General features: G+C 39.0%; 1 protein-coding gene across 43 annotated transcripts in view; it reads left to right on the forward strand.

Moving 5' to 3' along the window:
- Positions 1-14,395, forward strand: part of znf740a (zinc finger protein 740a) — a 38,206-nt gene that overhangs the window by 2,185 nt on the left and 21,626 nt on the right. For 28 of the 43 annotated variants that reach the window (XM_084061470.1, XM_084061510.1, XM_084061490.1 and 25 more), the window contains exons 2-9: positions 3,201-3,378; positions 4,093-4,281; positions 6,703-6,819; positions 8,199-8,249; positions 10,860-10,980; positions 11,260-11,343; positions 12,137-12,220; positions 13,382-13,465. In XM_084061470.1, the coding sequence (XP_083917596.1) occupies positions 3,334-3,378; positions 4,093-4,281; positions 6,703-6,819; positions 8,199-8,249; positions 10,860-10,980; positions 11,260-11,343; positions 12,137-12,220; positions 13,382-13,465 (775 nt within the window). In that variant the 5' untranslated portion in view covers positions 3,201-3,333. The remainder of the gene's footprint in view (positions 1-3,200; positions 3,379-4,092; positions 4,282-6,702; positions 6,820-8,198; positions 8,250-10,859; positions 10,981-11,259; positions 11,344-12,136; positions 12,221-13,381; positions 13,466-14,395) is intronic. The other 15 variants (XM_084061474.1, XM_084061485.1, XM_084061494.1 and 12 more) reach the window with 8 other exon arrangements.

Consider the following 14,395-nt stretch of genomic DNA (forward strand, 5'->3'; position numbering starts at 1 on the left):
CGGCGTCCGCAGCCCGCTGAGAGCTTAGAGATCTGCTATTTTCCTGCGGCGCGAGGCGGAGGCACCGTCTCGCGACGACGCAGCCTGTAGGGTTAGATAGAGCAGAGCTGGAGCTCGAGCGGGGGGCGATGATGGGGGGAGGGGAGGAGGGCGGCAGCTATAGCCACGTTAGCTTAGCATGGCTGCTAGCCCCCGTAGTAGTCCGTCTAGAAATAAAGGAGCTTCAGGTTGTTTATTCGGTTATAAACCGTTATAACGGTTTATAACAACGTGTTTTTCATCGGGTAAAGCCACGTCGACACTTTATTTATTCGGGGTTAAAACGCGACGTTTATTTCGCACTAAAACTAAAGTATTAAATGTATTTTTTTTTCCATAAACGTTTTTGAGGCTGCAGGCTAAAGGCCCTCCTCCTCCTCTTGTCTGGGGTCTGTTGCGATATTATCGCGATACGTGTTGCGTTGTATCGAGCTGCATTGTGCTACCTACTGTTGTTTGTTATTAATGTGTGTAATAACCAATAAGCCAGTTGTTATGACGTTGAAACGTAAGTGTTTATGTTCTTGTGTGCCGTTACGCAACGGTAACAAAATGGTAGTAACGGGGTAACAGTGACGTTACTATGGTGGTCGGGGGCGATGTGTGTGTAACGTGGATTAATAGTAATAATGATGCCCCTCCTCAATCATAATAATGAGAAAGCCTCTCAACATGGAGCTTTCGCACACTGTGACGTGATGCTTGATCATTTGTTGTTCTGCTCAGTGTAAACCAGGGGTCTTCAACAGGGGGTCCGGGACCCCTAGGGGGTCCTCCAAATCTTTGTGTGATATGATTTTTTGTTTTTTGTTTTACATGAACCACTTGAACCCTAGCATCCCTTTTCTGAGGAGAACTTTAGCCAAAAATAGCAGATCTACAAGTTGCGAGGCGTTGTGAGCTTGTAGATCGGCTATTTTCGTCAAAGAGTTATAGGTGTGTAGAGGGAAAAAAGAGCAGCAAAAGTTTATCTGAACACAATTTTATACAATATAGAGGAGGGGGTCCCTGCTTCATCTCTCTCTCAGCTAGGGGGTCCTTGGGCTGAAAACGTTGAAGACCCCTGGTGTAAACAATAACAACCAAATGAGGGTCAGAGCGCGCTAAATAAAGTCAGGGTTATCTTGATTTGCATCGTCAGTGAATAAATCAGTAATAAATAATGCTCCTCCTCAAACCTAACTATGCAGACCGATTGAATACTTGATTAACAGTTTGCAAGATAGATAGTACAGTGGTAGAATTTTATACAATTTAAGGATAAGACAAAAAGTCCTAAGGTCTTGTTTCCATTGTGGTCCTGTAGGTGCATTCATTGATCATTGTGATCTGATCTGATTGATTGAATACTTTATTAGCAGTTTGCAAAAAAAAAGCACAGGAAAGTGCAGTTCAAATACCAGGTTCTGCTAAGAGGATTTTAAACCCAAGAAAGCATATCTGGGTCCTTTTGTACTCAATTCATCGAAACATTTAATGACAGATGCATATCAGTGAATTATGGGGCACGTTTTTCACACACAGAAACAGTTCCGTGTCAGTTTGTGGACACACGATCCTGCTTGCTATTACATTTGCTGTGAATTATGATAATAGTGTGTATGGACCATGTTATAGCCATGCGTTTGGTAAATGTTGCTGTTCATACAGGCCATTATTAGTTCATTTTGTACTCAGAGGATTGTAGGAATGGATTGTGTTTGTCCCCCTGTTACCTTTTACCCTGAAACCTACAGTTTACAAGCAGATGCTTTCACCCCCTCCCCAATCAGCCCTTAGAATACTAATTAAACACTTAATCATATCTTTAAGTGTTCAGAAATTAATATACGCTTTTCTGTTTGATGTTGCTCATAATTTTTCAGCCTTTTCATTTTTAATAATTATGCTCCAGTTTTAATAGGACTATTAATGCTTTGTACTGCTAGGTGTTTAAGTTCACAATATAATTGCAACCAATATCTGGTGTGCTATTTATCTGACCCTGCGCTTCGCTGTCTGCTAAATGCCTAAGTTGTTCATTTTAACCCTTAAATATACATTGATTATAAATTTAATTTGTATTTTGGAGGGATTATTTGTTCAAGATTGTTTTCTTAAACACTTCTGTCTCCTCCTCATATCTTGCTTAGTAAATAATTGCATGCCGATGCTTAAACTATGTTTAAAAATTGACTGTTTTGTGGATTTCTGTTCTGAACACATGCGGTTGTGTTAACTAGTGGAGAGTTGGATCAGGTAGCTAATATTAACCAGTCTGTAACTTGCTACTAGTCTGTAATATTGGCTACTAGGTCAATTAGATTTGGGGAAGATAATGGCTATATATGTCAACTACACTAATCTAGGCTCTTCTTTGTTTTAGATCAGAATCAGATATCTACTTGTAGATAGATCTTGAATTATATTTGGGAATAGTTCTTTAAAATAAATGGTAGTTTTAACAACATGAACCCTAGCATCTCTATTCTGGGTGTGAACGTTTTGCAAAAAAAATGCAGATCTACAAGATCGTGCCACGTTGTGAGCCTGTGGAAGGGCTGTTTTCTGCAAAGGGATTTGTTCTTGTTGTAGAGTGATATATTAGCGTACCTAGTATAGAGCCTTGAGGGTTTAAGGGCCCTGCCTTGCACGTCGCCATACCTAAGCCTTTTTAGGCATTTTTGACTATTTTGAAAAACATTTGAAATAGTGAAAATAGCCATCGACACGTTGTGAGCGTGTAGATCGCCTACTTGAACTTTTTTTTTTTTTTTTAATAGTAAAAAATGGCTAAAAAGTGAATGCATTTTTTAGAAGATGGGGCCCTACGTGTGATGGATGGCTTGTGGTAGGAAATGGATGGGAAGTGATGTGTTCTAGATCAAATATGTAATTGATGTCTATAACCTGAGCAATGTCCATAGAGAAGAATGACCAGTAGTATCTCAAAAAAAGAAAAGAAATTGAGTTCCATAATTGGAACTTTAAAATGTGATTTTGTACTCCGTCATATGACGGCATCGCGTGTCAAAAAATAACCGATCTTCAAGCTCACACGCGGTGCGTCATGAGCTTGCTATTTTCGGAATGCAATTAGCCCGGCCGCCACAGTGATTTGTTATTTCTTTCTATGTTTTCTTCTTCTTCTGTTTGATTCACCTGCTCCCTTTTCCCTTCAGTTTTAATGCTAGATGAGTGAGGTGGGTGTGTCTTCCCACCACCAGACCGACCATCCTGATTGACGGATCTGTGGATGACCTTGTCCCTCCCACCCACCCTGTCCCTGCGTTCACATACACCGTTCCCACAGCAATGTCCCATCTGCCCAGCAGCTCAGTCCGCGACCATATGAAATGGGTTTGTTTTTTTGAGAACACACCAAAAAATTATGGTTACAATGAATAAACATTAACATTTACAGTCACATGTGTCACTCAGGATGTTGTCGTTGTTTTTTGTTGGATGTAGTCAAATGCTGTGTGAATGGTTAACCCTTTAAAGGACAACTTTAGTTTTTTACAACCAAGGTTTATATTTTAGCTTGTAATTAAAGTAAATAAAAGATGAGTGTTATTTTTTTTTTCATTTACTGCTTTCTATAGTTTTAGCAATTTTCACAATATTTTTTTTACAGTGGGCGGGGGCATTCTGTCCGGTGGCTAAATATGTCTCTTTTACACAATAAAAAAGGTACGGTGGTCTTTGATGGCCAGATGTGAGTTATTGGGGGCTAGAAGAGCTACTGTAAATAATAGTAAAGAAAACGCTGGGTTATTGTGTAAAAAAATACATATTTAGCCACTGGACAGAATGCCAGTGGCTGCAGTAGCAGTACATTAAAAAAATGTAACACTTATCTTTTATTTACTTTAATTACAATCTAAAACATAAACCTTGGTTGTAAAAAAACAAAGTTGTCCTTTAATGAGTTAATGGCTTACACGCATACTGTCTGAAATTACAGCCTGTTTTTTGTTTCTCCTGTTAATGTATGGTTTTATTATGGCTGGGTGGGGTCCCTATTTATGTTGTTAAAAATCCTCTCCTCCTCTCCTGTGTATATATTTCCAGGCGGGGCTGCTTGGGTGTGAGGCTGTCCTTTCCAGTATGGCCCTGATGCAGGCCAGCTCCATGGCTGGTCCACCCAAGAAGATGATGGCGCCGCTCGGCCACGCGCACGGACCGCCGCAGAGAGAAGGCCCCGACCGCGGGCCCCAAAGCCACATGATACTCCCCTCTGGAATGAGCTGTCCACCTCTGGTGAGCAGAAATGATAAATGAGAATTGTTGATCTTTTTTTTGTATTATGCTATTTTTTTTTGCTATTCAAAAATAGCAGATCTACAAGCTCGTAGCGCGGCACCGAGTGCCGCGCTACGAGCTTGTAGATCTGCTATTTTTTTTAAATCGTGAAATTGTGTGCAAATCTTTGAATATATATATATTCTTTTAAAGCAAACATTAACTAAAATCTTTGCTTCTCGGGGTCCCTGTAATAATAATAATAATAATAATACATCAGACTTATATAGCTCTTTTCTAGTACCCAAAGTCGCTTTACAAAACAGCTTAAAACCAATTTTATTAGGAGAAAAGAAAACAAAAGAAAACATTAAAAAGGCTAAAACAAAGGCTAAGACTTAGAGGACGAAAGTGAGGTTTGGTTAGGTAAACCTGGAACTAAATATTTTGAGATGGGGGTCCACGGCTAAATTCATATCATTTTGGGGGTCCGCGGCTAAATTCATATCATTTTGGGGGTCCGCGGCTAAATTCATATCATTTGGGGGGTCCGTGACACGAAAATGTGTGAGCACCACTGATATAGAAACATACGTTTTTCAGAAAACCGTTTTAGAAGACATTTTGCAGAATCGGGGCCACAATGGGTTAACTTGGTCATGAAATCATAACTTGCAAATGGACTTTTTTGTTATTAGATTGTGCGTTTCTAATCGTAAAGGGTCAGGGTGTAACCTTCTGGCCTCATGGAAGAAATGACGGCTCTTAGCAGAAATATTGACTTGGAATAGAAGTTTATAGTTTCAAATAACTTCTTGTGGTGATAATATATGATTTTTAAATTTACACCCCGGGAACGCAGACTGTGTCATTTACGTTTTTTTTTTAGCTAGAACCTTTATTTTATTCTTTGGGCTATTCAAAAAACAGCAGATATACAAGCCACCAGCTTGTAGATCTGCTATTATTTATTTGGAAAATCTTGGAACATTTTGTGCAAAGTCTTTGAATACGTGTGTATTTATAACTCAAATCTTTGCTTCTGGAGGCCCCTGGAACAACATATTTTACAAATGTTTGCTTTAAAAAATATATATATTCAAAGATGTGCACACATTTTCACGATTTTTCAAAAAATAGTAGATCTAGTAGCTCATAGCTTGTATATCTACTATTTTTGAATATCCAAAGAAATCTAAAATGACACAGATTCTCTCCCGGTCTAAATGGGTTAAAATAAAGCGTGGTACTGAATCTATCCCTAATATGCTCTGCTTAGCAACGACAAGCAAGCACTCGTTGCATCAACTCCCAAAATTGAATGAGCGTTTATAACCACTTGAGCCCTGCATACATCATCGTATGACAATTAGCGAAAATAGCTGATCTACATAACACGCTCGCCGTGAGCTTATTATAGAGCTGCTGCTTTTTTGTGTTATATTGCATAAATGACATGCCTAAAATAGGTACACCGGGTTGAGAGTGGTTAATCAGTGTGACACCATTTACTATTGTCACTGCTGGCCAAGTCTCTAGGAAATATTTAATTAAGTCTTGATACGGCTCGATCTGAATGTTTTTATTTGTTTCTTCATCCATGTTAATGCATTGATATAACATATAACATATACTTTAATGTACTTTTGTACCTGTGCTTTTTGTTTAGTACTTGTACACATTTTTCTAAATCAGTGGTTCTCAACCAGTGGTCCTTGAGGGGGTTCCAGGGGGTATATTATATATATAATAGTTAAGAACCAAATTGACCCTTATGTGTCTTTAACTCTGAGAGTGTACAAATGGAACCAAATGGACCCTAACGGGTCCATTTGGTTCCATTTGTACACTCTGAGTTAACCCATTAAGACCTGGAACTGTGTCATTTTTAGATTTGAGCTAAAAAAGCATTATTTTACACTTTGAAAATTCGTGAAAATATGTGCAAATCTTTGAATATATCTATTTTTAAAGCGAACATTTTTAACTCAAATCTTTGCTTCTGGGGGGTCCCTGGAACAACATATTTTGATGGGGGTCTGCGGCCAAATACATATAATTTTGGGGGTCCTTGACAATAAAATGTTTGAGCACCACTGATATAGAAACATACGTTTTTCAGAAAACTGTTGGGATTTAGGAGACATGTAGAATCGGCTTCAGGTCTCAATGGGTTAAATGAACACTAATGATGATGATACAGTGTAGATTGGGACGCCCCAAGAAATCAAAATGGTCGAGTCCCCGGCATATCTTTTCAAATGGGGGGTCTGTGGGCTAATAATATGTGTCAATTTGGGGGTCCTTGACACGAAAAAGGTTGAAAAAAAAACACTGTTCTAACTCGGTCATGAAATCATAACTTTGCAAATGGACTCAAGTTTCTCTCTCTCTCTCTCTCTCTCCTTCTGTGTCTTTTTTTGGGGGGATAATAACCAGCTCATCCGGAAGGAAGGTGAATTCCAGGCTCCCCGCCTACTGGACGAGAAGGAGATGAGGGCCAACGAGGACATGCAGCTGAAAAAAAAGAACAGGAAGTCAGGAACGCCCTGTAAAGTGAGAGAACAAGAAGGAAGGGGAGGGAAGGTCAGTCACTATGGCTGTTTAAAAAAAGAGAGTTAGCCCTATTAGGTATATGATAAAAAAAAAAACTGCTAGTTATCCCCTTATTGTGGGAAAAAAACAGGAAAAAAAACAGAAAAACAGAAAAAAACAGTCTCTCTTTTTGTGTTTTTAGTGAAACCGAGGGAGACGTTTTTTAAGCTTTTGTGCGTCTCTTGACTAGGAGCTTTCATGTGTGCACATTTTGTTTGTGTGGGGGTGGGGTGGGGGGAGGAGTTCAGGGAGGGAGAAGAAGTGGAGAGGAGGGGGTGGAGAGGATCTCTGGAGAGGAAAGAGGGGGAGGGGAGAGAGCGCAGCGCGGAGAGAAGAGCACAATAACTGCAGTTGTGTGCATAAGAGAGGGGAGCAGTAACATGAGGGGTAGGGGGAGGGGGGTGGGGCCTTATAATCCCTTTTTTGCTGTGTTTATTTTATTTTTTTAAAATAGCCATGTTGGTGTAAAAAAAGAAAACGTTAACCACTCAAGCCCTATTTTATACTTTAACCCATTGAGGCCTGAGTCCGATTCTTAAAATGTTTTCTAAATCCTAACAGTTTTTTGAAAAAAAAAAAAAAATCACGATTTTTCAAAAATAGCTGATATACAAGCTCGTAGCGCGGCACTCGGTGCCGCGCTATGAGCTTGTATATCTGCTATTTTTGAAGAGCCAAAGAAATCTAAAGTGACACAGATGCGTTCCAAGTCTTAGTGGGTTAAAAATGTAAAAAAGATTAAACAAAAGAGTGAAAATAGCCCATCTACAAGGCAGCTCACAACCCTATCGCGTTGTGAGCTTGTAGATCTGCTATTTTTAAAAAAAGGATTTGCCTATGATGACATGCCCTAAGGTTGAAAGTGATTGTTATTGCCCTGTACTGTCATATTATGTGACATTGTTTGAATTGTATTTACATGTTTACAACTTTGAACGTAACGTGTGTTTTCAAATGAAACCATCGTTTCAAACTTCTCAATATACTCGGATGAAAGCAATATAAGAACCCAGATTTTGATGAAGCTCATGAAACGAATCACACAGAACATGTCTCTATTGGCCAACTCTTGACTATCTTTAACCCATTAAAACCGGGAAAGAATCTGTTATTTTATATTTTAGATAGATAGATAGATAGATAGATAGCAAGAAATGTTTTTATAGAAAACTCTTAGCATTTAGAACAGTGGTTCTCAAAAATAGCAGATATACAAGCTCACTGCGCTGTCACTTCCAAGCCACGCTGCGAGCTTGAACATTTTTCTTTAGTAATTTTGAAACTATTTTAACACAAATCTTCTCTTCTGGTGGGTCCCTGGCACAAACTCCTTTTTTCAGATGGGAGTCCGCGGCCAAGTGCATCAATTTGGGGGTCCTTGGCAAGAAAAGGTTTGAGAACCACTGATGTAGATATAGAGCATTTTGTAGAATCAGCCTCAAGGTCTTAATGGGCTAAAGAATGACTTATTATTATTATTATACGTGGTTGCGCACACTGAAAATGTCTTGATCTACAAGCTCACAGCCGTAGCACGACACCACGTGAGCTTGTAGATCGGCTATTCCGGTACGCAACGCGGTGCACACAACCATCACCACGTAATACTGTTACATCAGACATACTCCTCACCAGGGTTGCCAGATCTGATTATTATAATTTCCCCGCAAGATTGTATTTGAAAATAGCCGATCTACAAGCTCACAACGCGTCGCATCGCGGCGCGTTGTGAGATTGTAGATCGGCTATTTTCAAATAGCTGATGTATGTGTTCAAAGTGTTCATGCGGCCCCATAGTGGCTTCTTTTGGGCTGGTTTTCCTAGACCTGGTTGCTTGTTTCTCTCACAGAATCTGGCAACACTGCTCCTAACCCATGTGACTTGTAAAGTCAAGCCAGCCCAGTAATAATAGATATTAGTTATTTTAAGATTAAAGGGATAGTTCACCCCCAAAATGGCGCCCCATGGAGACTGTAATTCATGGAATTAATTTAGTTTTTGTCGCATTCCTAAGCCAATAATTTGATGACCGGCAGTGGTTCCGGTAGGAGACACAAAGAGTATTTGTGTCTCCTACCGCAACCACTTCCTACCGATCCGCTGGTCATCAAATATTGGCTCAGGAATGCGACAAAACCCCAAAAAATATTCATGAATTCAAGGCTTAATGGGTTGTGTAATTGATAGAAAATAAATCAGTGTTTGGGTGAACTACTCCTTTTAAAGAGTATTTGCATTGATCAAACTAGCACATAATACATTTAATACTTAATACCCTAATGGTCTTGGATACTTCATAAAAGCACAGGTTGAAGCCTCAATCTGCAATTTCTTGAACAGGTTGGCTGTAAGTTGAACAGCAGGAATATTTAGGTTTAGCCTGACCATACCTAAACATCGTAAGGCTGGGACTTGATGACCCAACAAAACCGTTCAGTCGTGACATTATTTTTTGCTTCAACTCTTTCAGTAGGCCTGCAGCTTAGTTTTTTTGCAATTCAAATATTATAAAATATAGATTTATTTTCCTCCCGCTTTTTATTCACACATTTTTCCTTTGCCATCGTGTGTTAGGAACAAATGAGAGTTTGAATAACCAAATTCTTCCTTTGTTCAAAGCAAGGAAAATAATTCAAATAATGGTTAAACAAAACCAGCTCTCACCCTCTAAATACCCAAAATGCCTTGCTTTTTGGTCATTTCTAAATAATTTTCACATTTCCCAATTTCAACAGTATTTACATATAACCAGCATTGCATGAAATGGAATCTCACTGCTGCTGCAATGAAGGGGAAGCTGCAGGCACATGAAAATCCATGTGCCTGCTGCCCTGACATTTAGAATCGAGAAACAAGGCCTTATTTGTCACACACAGGTACCGTACAAAGGCAAGCAGTTAAAAGGTGCTGTCGTAGCATGTTCCACAAGACTGTGTGCTAATAACCAGAACGCAATATACAGCAAGATGGTATTGGAGACGATACTGGATTGTAATGAAATAAATAAGAAAAAAATAAGATGTTCAAAAGTAGTACAATTTAGACCACATTCTCTAACCTTCTTTAGAAACCTCTTGATATTTCATCTTGGATGTTTTGTCAACGGATTAAATTGTGTTAAAAATTATGCCGATGTGCACTGCCATAGGCTAATAACAGGTGTGTAAAGTACAGCCGAAGTATCAGAACTTTAAACTTGTAGTTCTTTGTTAACAGCTATAGAGTAGATCCCAATTGGGCTTGAGGTGAATTATTATTTCCCCCCTAAAAGTGATCTTGCTGACAAGGGACATCCATTAAACATATTTTATAAAATATTCCAAGTAAAATATAATGTTCAACTAAGTCTTTTTTAAATTTTAGTATGGAGCAGTGTTGATTTCGTCGACTAAAACTATGACGAAAAATGTTGGTCGACTACCTTTTTACACTGACGAAAACTAAATAAAAACTAAATAAAAACTAAGCTATGACGACTAAAACTAAGACTAAATATATTGACAATTTCATCAACAAATAAAAACTAGACTAAAATGTTAGAGAGAGACTAGTGGAGAAGAGATCCAGTAGAACTAAAAGACAAATCATTTTATGCTCAGTTGCGCTAGGGTGTGCATGCTGAAAATAGCAGATCTACAAGCTCACCGCGCATCGCAGCTTGTAGATCGGCTATTTTCAGCATGCAACAGAGTGTAAAATTAGCCATTAGGATGCCATCAAGGCACCGCCAACATACATTTTAGTCGACTAAATCAACTGTAGATTTAGTCGACTATAATCTTATGATATTTTGTCGACTGAAACTAGACAAAAACTAAAACATTTCCGATGACTAAAATATGACTAAAACTTAAATGGAATTCTATTCAAAAGACTATGACCAAAACTAAATCATCATTTGCTGTCAAAATCAACACTAGTATGGAGTCCTTCATCTTGCATAATATTATTTGTAAAGCCTTAATAATTATGAACCTCTTTATTTCTTTCTCTGCCGTCAGGCACAAGGTGCAGACGAGAACGGCCCGGCGTCCAAAGTGCAGAAAAACTTTATCTGCGATCACTGTTACGGAGCCTTTAGGAGCGGATACCACCTGAAAAGACACATCCTCATTCATACAGGTATTTGCCCTCATAGGAACGGCCCGGCCATTCATAGGCGTCCATTAACAAGTGTTGGAAATGGCAAAGATTACATTAATCATTTTTGTAGACGGGAGGCCCTCAGAGCTGGTTTATTTCCTTTGTTAAAAGTTGGAACGACATGTAGGTTGTGTTTTTTTTTGTGCAATGGCCTGCTTTATAAAGAGCCTGTTTGGTATCAGCTTTTTGTGCCTCACAGCTTTTAATTGGTGGTATCTTGTGGGGACCTTTCACTAAAACTGGTGCTCTTCGGTTTAGGGGAGAAGCCGTATGCTTGTGCCATATGTGACATGAGGTTTATTCAGCGTTACCACCTGGAGAGACACAGCCTCATTCACACGGGTATGCGTCCTCTAACCGTACCCATATTACATAAAAATCTAAGACTACCATGTAGTCTGTTAACACTTGGAACCAGTGGACACAAAAAAAGGTTCTCAGGGCTCATTTTGTCTCTGGACAGTAATTTCCAACAAAGCAAAAAAAAGTAAGAAGAGAAAAAAGGCCATAAAAAAGGTAGTTCTCATTTACACATCGGTCCCCCAATACCAAAGAACTTAAAGACAGGGTGGCGGTCTATTTGTCTTAGCACATACAAGCTGCAGAAAACATGATATTTGTTGTTTTTTGTTGTGTTTTGTTTTGCAATATTTCAATGTTCTATGTAGTGTAAGTATGGGTTTTGTTAAGACAATCAATGCATGGACATCAAAGGACTTTTTTTTCATATAGCTCTGCTAGCTACAGTTGTGAATGAGGTCTTTTTAGCACAGGTTCAGTGTGTGCATTGTGCCCTTTGACAGTACATTCTTTGTCTCTCATTGTTTTAAGAATAATATGCACTGTGGGTAAGTCAACCTCTCAACCTAAGTTTGCTTACAAAAGTCACCCATTGCCTCTTAATATTGTCAAAATGAAAAAGGATTAAGAAGTACACAAAAATTGACCAGTTTATAACCAGTTGCCATGTTTTCTATATGTATTGTACCTTTTCCCAGACATGCCCATGCAAATGAGTACATTACTTTTTTTAATGGCAACAAACACATCTCTGTAATTGTACTCAACAAAAACAATTGAGTTTCCCATTTCCTCCAGATTGAATAGCTGCTAATTGTATGCTCTGTGTGCATAGGGGTGAAGCCGTACGCTTGTTCCATGTGTGACATGAGGTTTTTCCAGCGTTACCACCTGGAGAGACACAGCCTCACACATACGGGTATGAGTCCTTTTACCGTACCCATTCTAAGTAATAAAAAACAAACAACAACAACAACCGTAAACCTGGTCAATAAATCCAATCAAAATTCAACCGGAACCTTTCATACCATTGAGAGATCCCTAAGAATTTACAGAGAGTCCCAACAGGATTTTCAGACGGTCTAGATGAAGGATTGTTGGTCATTTATATATGACGGCCATCACAGACTTTTCAAATCCTGTCAGACTTTAAAGTCCTGTTGAGTCCCTTTTGGATCATTAATAACAAACATCTGAAAGGACAGTATCAACATTTTGTTTCATGCGCCCATCCATTGTTCTTGCCTAAAGCTCCTGTTTTTATGGAAATGATTTACAGCTGGTTCATAATGGGTACATGTGCTTTTGCAGATGTAATTTTGTACCTAAAAAAACACAGAAATTCATTTTTTTTTGTGAAATGATACCGCGTGTGTTTTTAAGAAACAACATGTCGTCGTCCCCTAGTTTGTGCTTCACTTCCTACAGTGTTTGGAAGAAGTTGAGGAGCGAACAGGGAGGCAGTGGGTGTGACTACAGGGGAACACCCACATATCGTTGTTGTCGGGCACAAACCTCTTATCTCCATATTTAGACCTTTTTGTGTTTTTCCGTAAATCAATACCCTACGTGATCATACATAACAGCATCACATTGAAGTGTAAAAAATAGCAGATCTGCAAGCTCGAAACGCGCCGCGCAAGCGGCGTGTTATGAGCTTGTCGATCTGCTATTTTTGATACATTTGAATCCTGAAAAGCAACAGTTTTGGTCATATGAGGTTTCCACCCAGACAGAGACGATATACTCTCTCCTTAAGCAGAGAGCGTTACTTACACCACAGTGCGCTGGCCCTTCTGATCTAAATTTGTAGTAGGACACTAATATATTGCAGCAAATTAAAAAATATTTGTGCAAAAATAGAAATAAAGTATGTTTTTAAATGACAAGCCCAAAAATGTATTCAAATATGTCTTCAGGCAAAGACTAATACATGGACTAGGAAGGTATACACTCAATGTATAGGCGCATGACTAAAATGCTGGTATTGTTCTTGTAACCACTTGAGCCCTATTTTATACTTTTGTCTATACTTTTGTCTATGAACACAGTTTTTTAAAAATGACTCTTATGTGTGTAGGGGTGAAGCCATACGCTTGCTCCATGTGTGACATGAGGTTTTTTCAACGCTACCACTTGGCAAGACACAGTCTCACTCACACGGGTACGGGTTCAAATCCTTCTTTGCTACACTAGAGCCCAAATAATACCCTACTATGGGGCAGATGTACAGCAGTATGTATGTATGTATGTATGTATGTATGTATGTATGTAGGCTGGCAGCATAACCGCTTTGTGTCTGGCTGGTCTTAAGTCCTCCGACCAATATGATAATGAAAGTAGTTGCACCTAGAATAAATATGTTCATATTTTAGCAGTGTTTTACAGCTCTGCACAGATTGAGTTTTGAGCTAGTCACAGACCAACAATGGAAGAGCAATGGGGTTGGCTGGTTTTGTTGTACAATTAGGCCTGAACAACATTACTTTTTTGGAGACATCTGTTTTCATTAAATTTGATTGCCAACTTAAACATTTTGAAGGCAATTTGTTTGAAACCTTCTATTGCATGGCACAGATAGATTGCTCAAACTTAGTAGCTGCATTCATTTTAAGCATTGAGCTCCAGATTCATATAGGCCATGGTGTAATATGAGAATAGTCCTTTGATGTCCATTCCTACTATTTCACATTAACTTTAGTGTCTAGACAATTTAATGTATTTTATATACAGTAGATGCATAGTTGCTGACTGCTCTGTAAAAATGATTTTGTGATGCGTTTTAACGCGGCGATCAGACTAGAAGCTTTGAAAATGGGAGGCCACACTAGCTAGCTAGCAAACGTGCTTCCAAGCGCTTGCTGCCATGGCGGCCTAGAAGACAAAGTGAATGCATTGTACATTGAAGTTGAATTAAGTGCAACATTGCGCTCTACACAGACGCCACAGTGCTCCAGACAATTGTGAAGACTGTTGTTTGCCGTCTGAAATCATAGAAAACATTGGGAAATGAAGGGCTAGTGTTTCTAGTTTCAGCTTGTTAGTGTGATCGCCGTCTAAGCGTTTTGTTATCTGGCTACTTGGCGTTGTCTTG

The sequence above is a fragment of the Gymnoscopelus microlampas genome (genome assembly GCF_963454915.1).
Source record: "Gymnoscopelus microlampas genome assembly, chromosome: 7".
Lineage (NCBI taxonomy): Eukaryota > Metazoa > Chordata > Actinopteri > Myctophiformes > Myctophidae > Gymnoscopelus > Gymnoscopelus microlampas.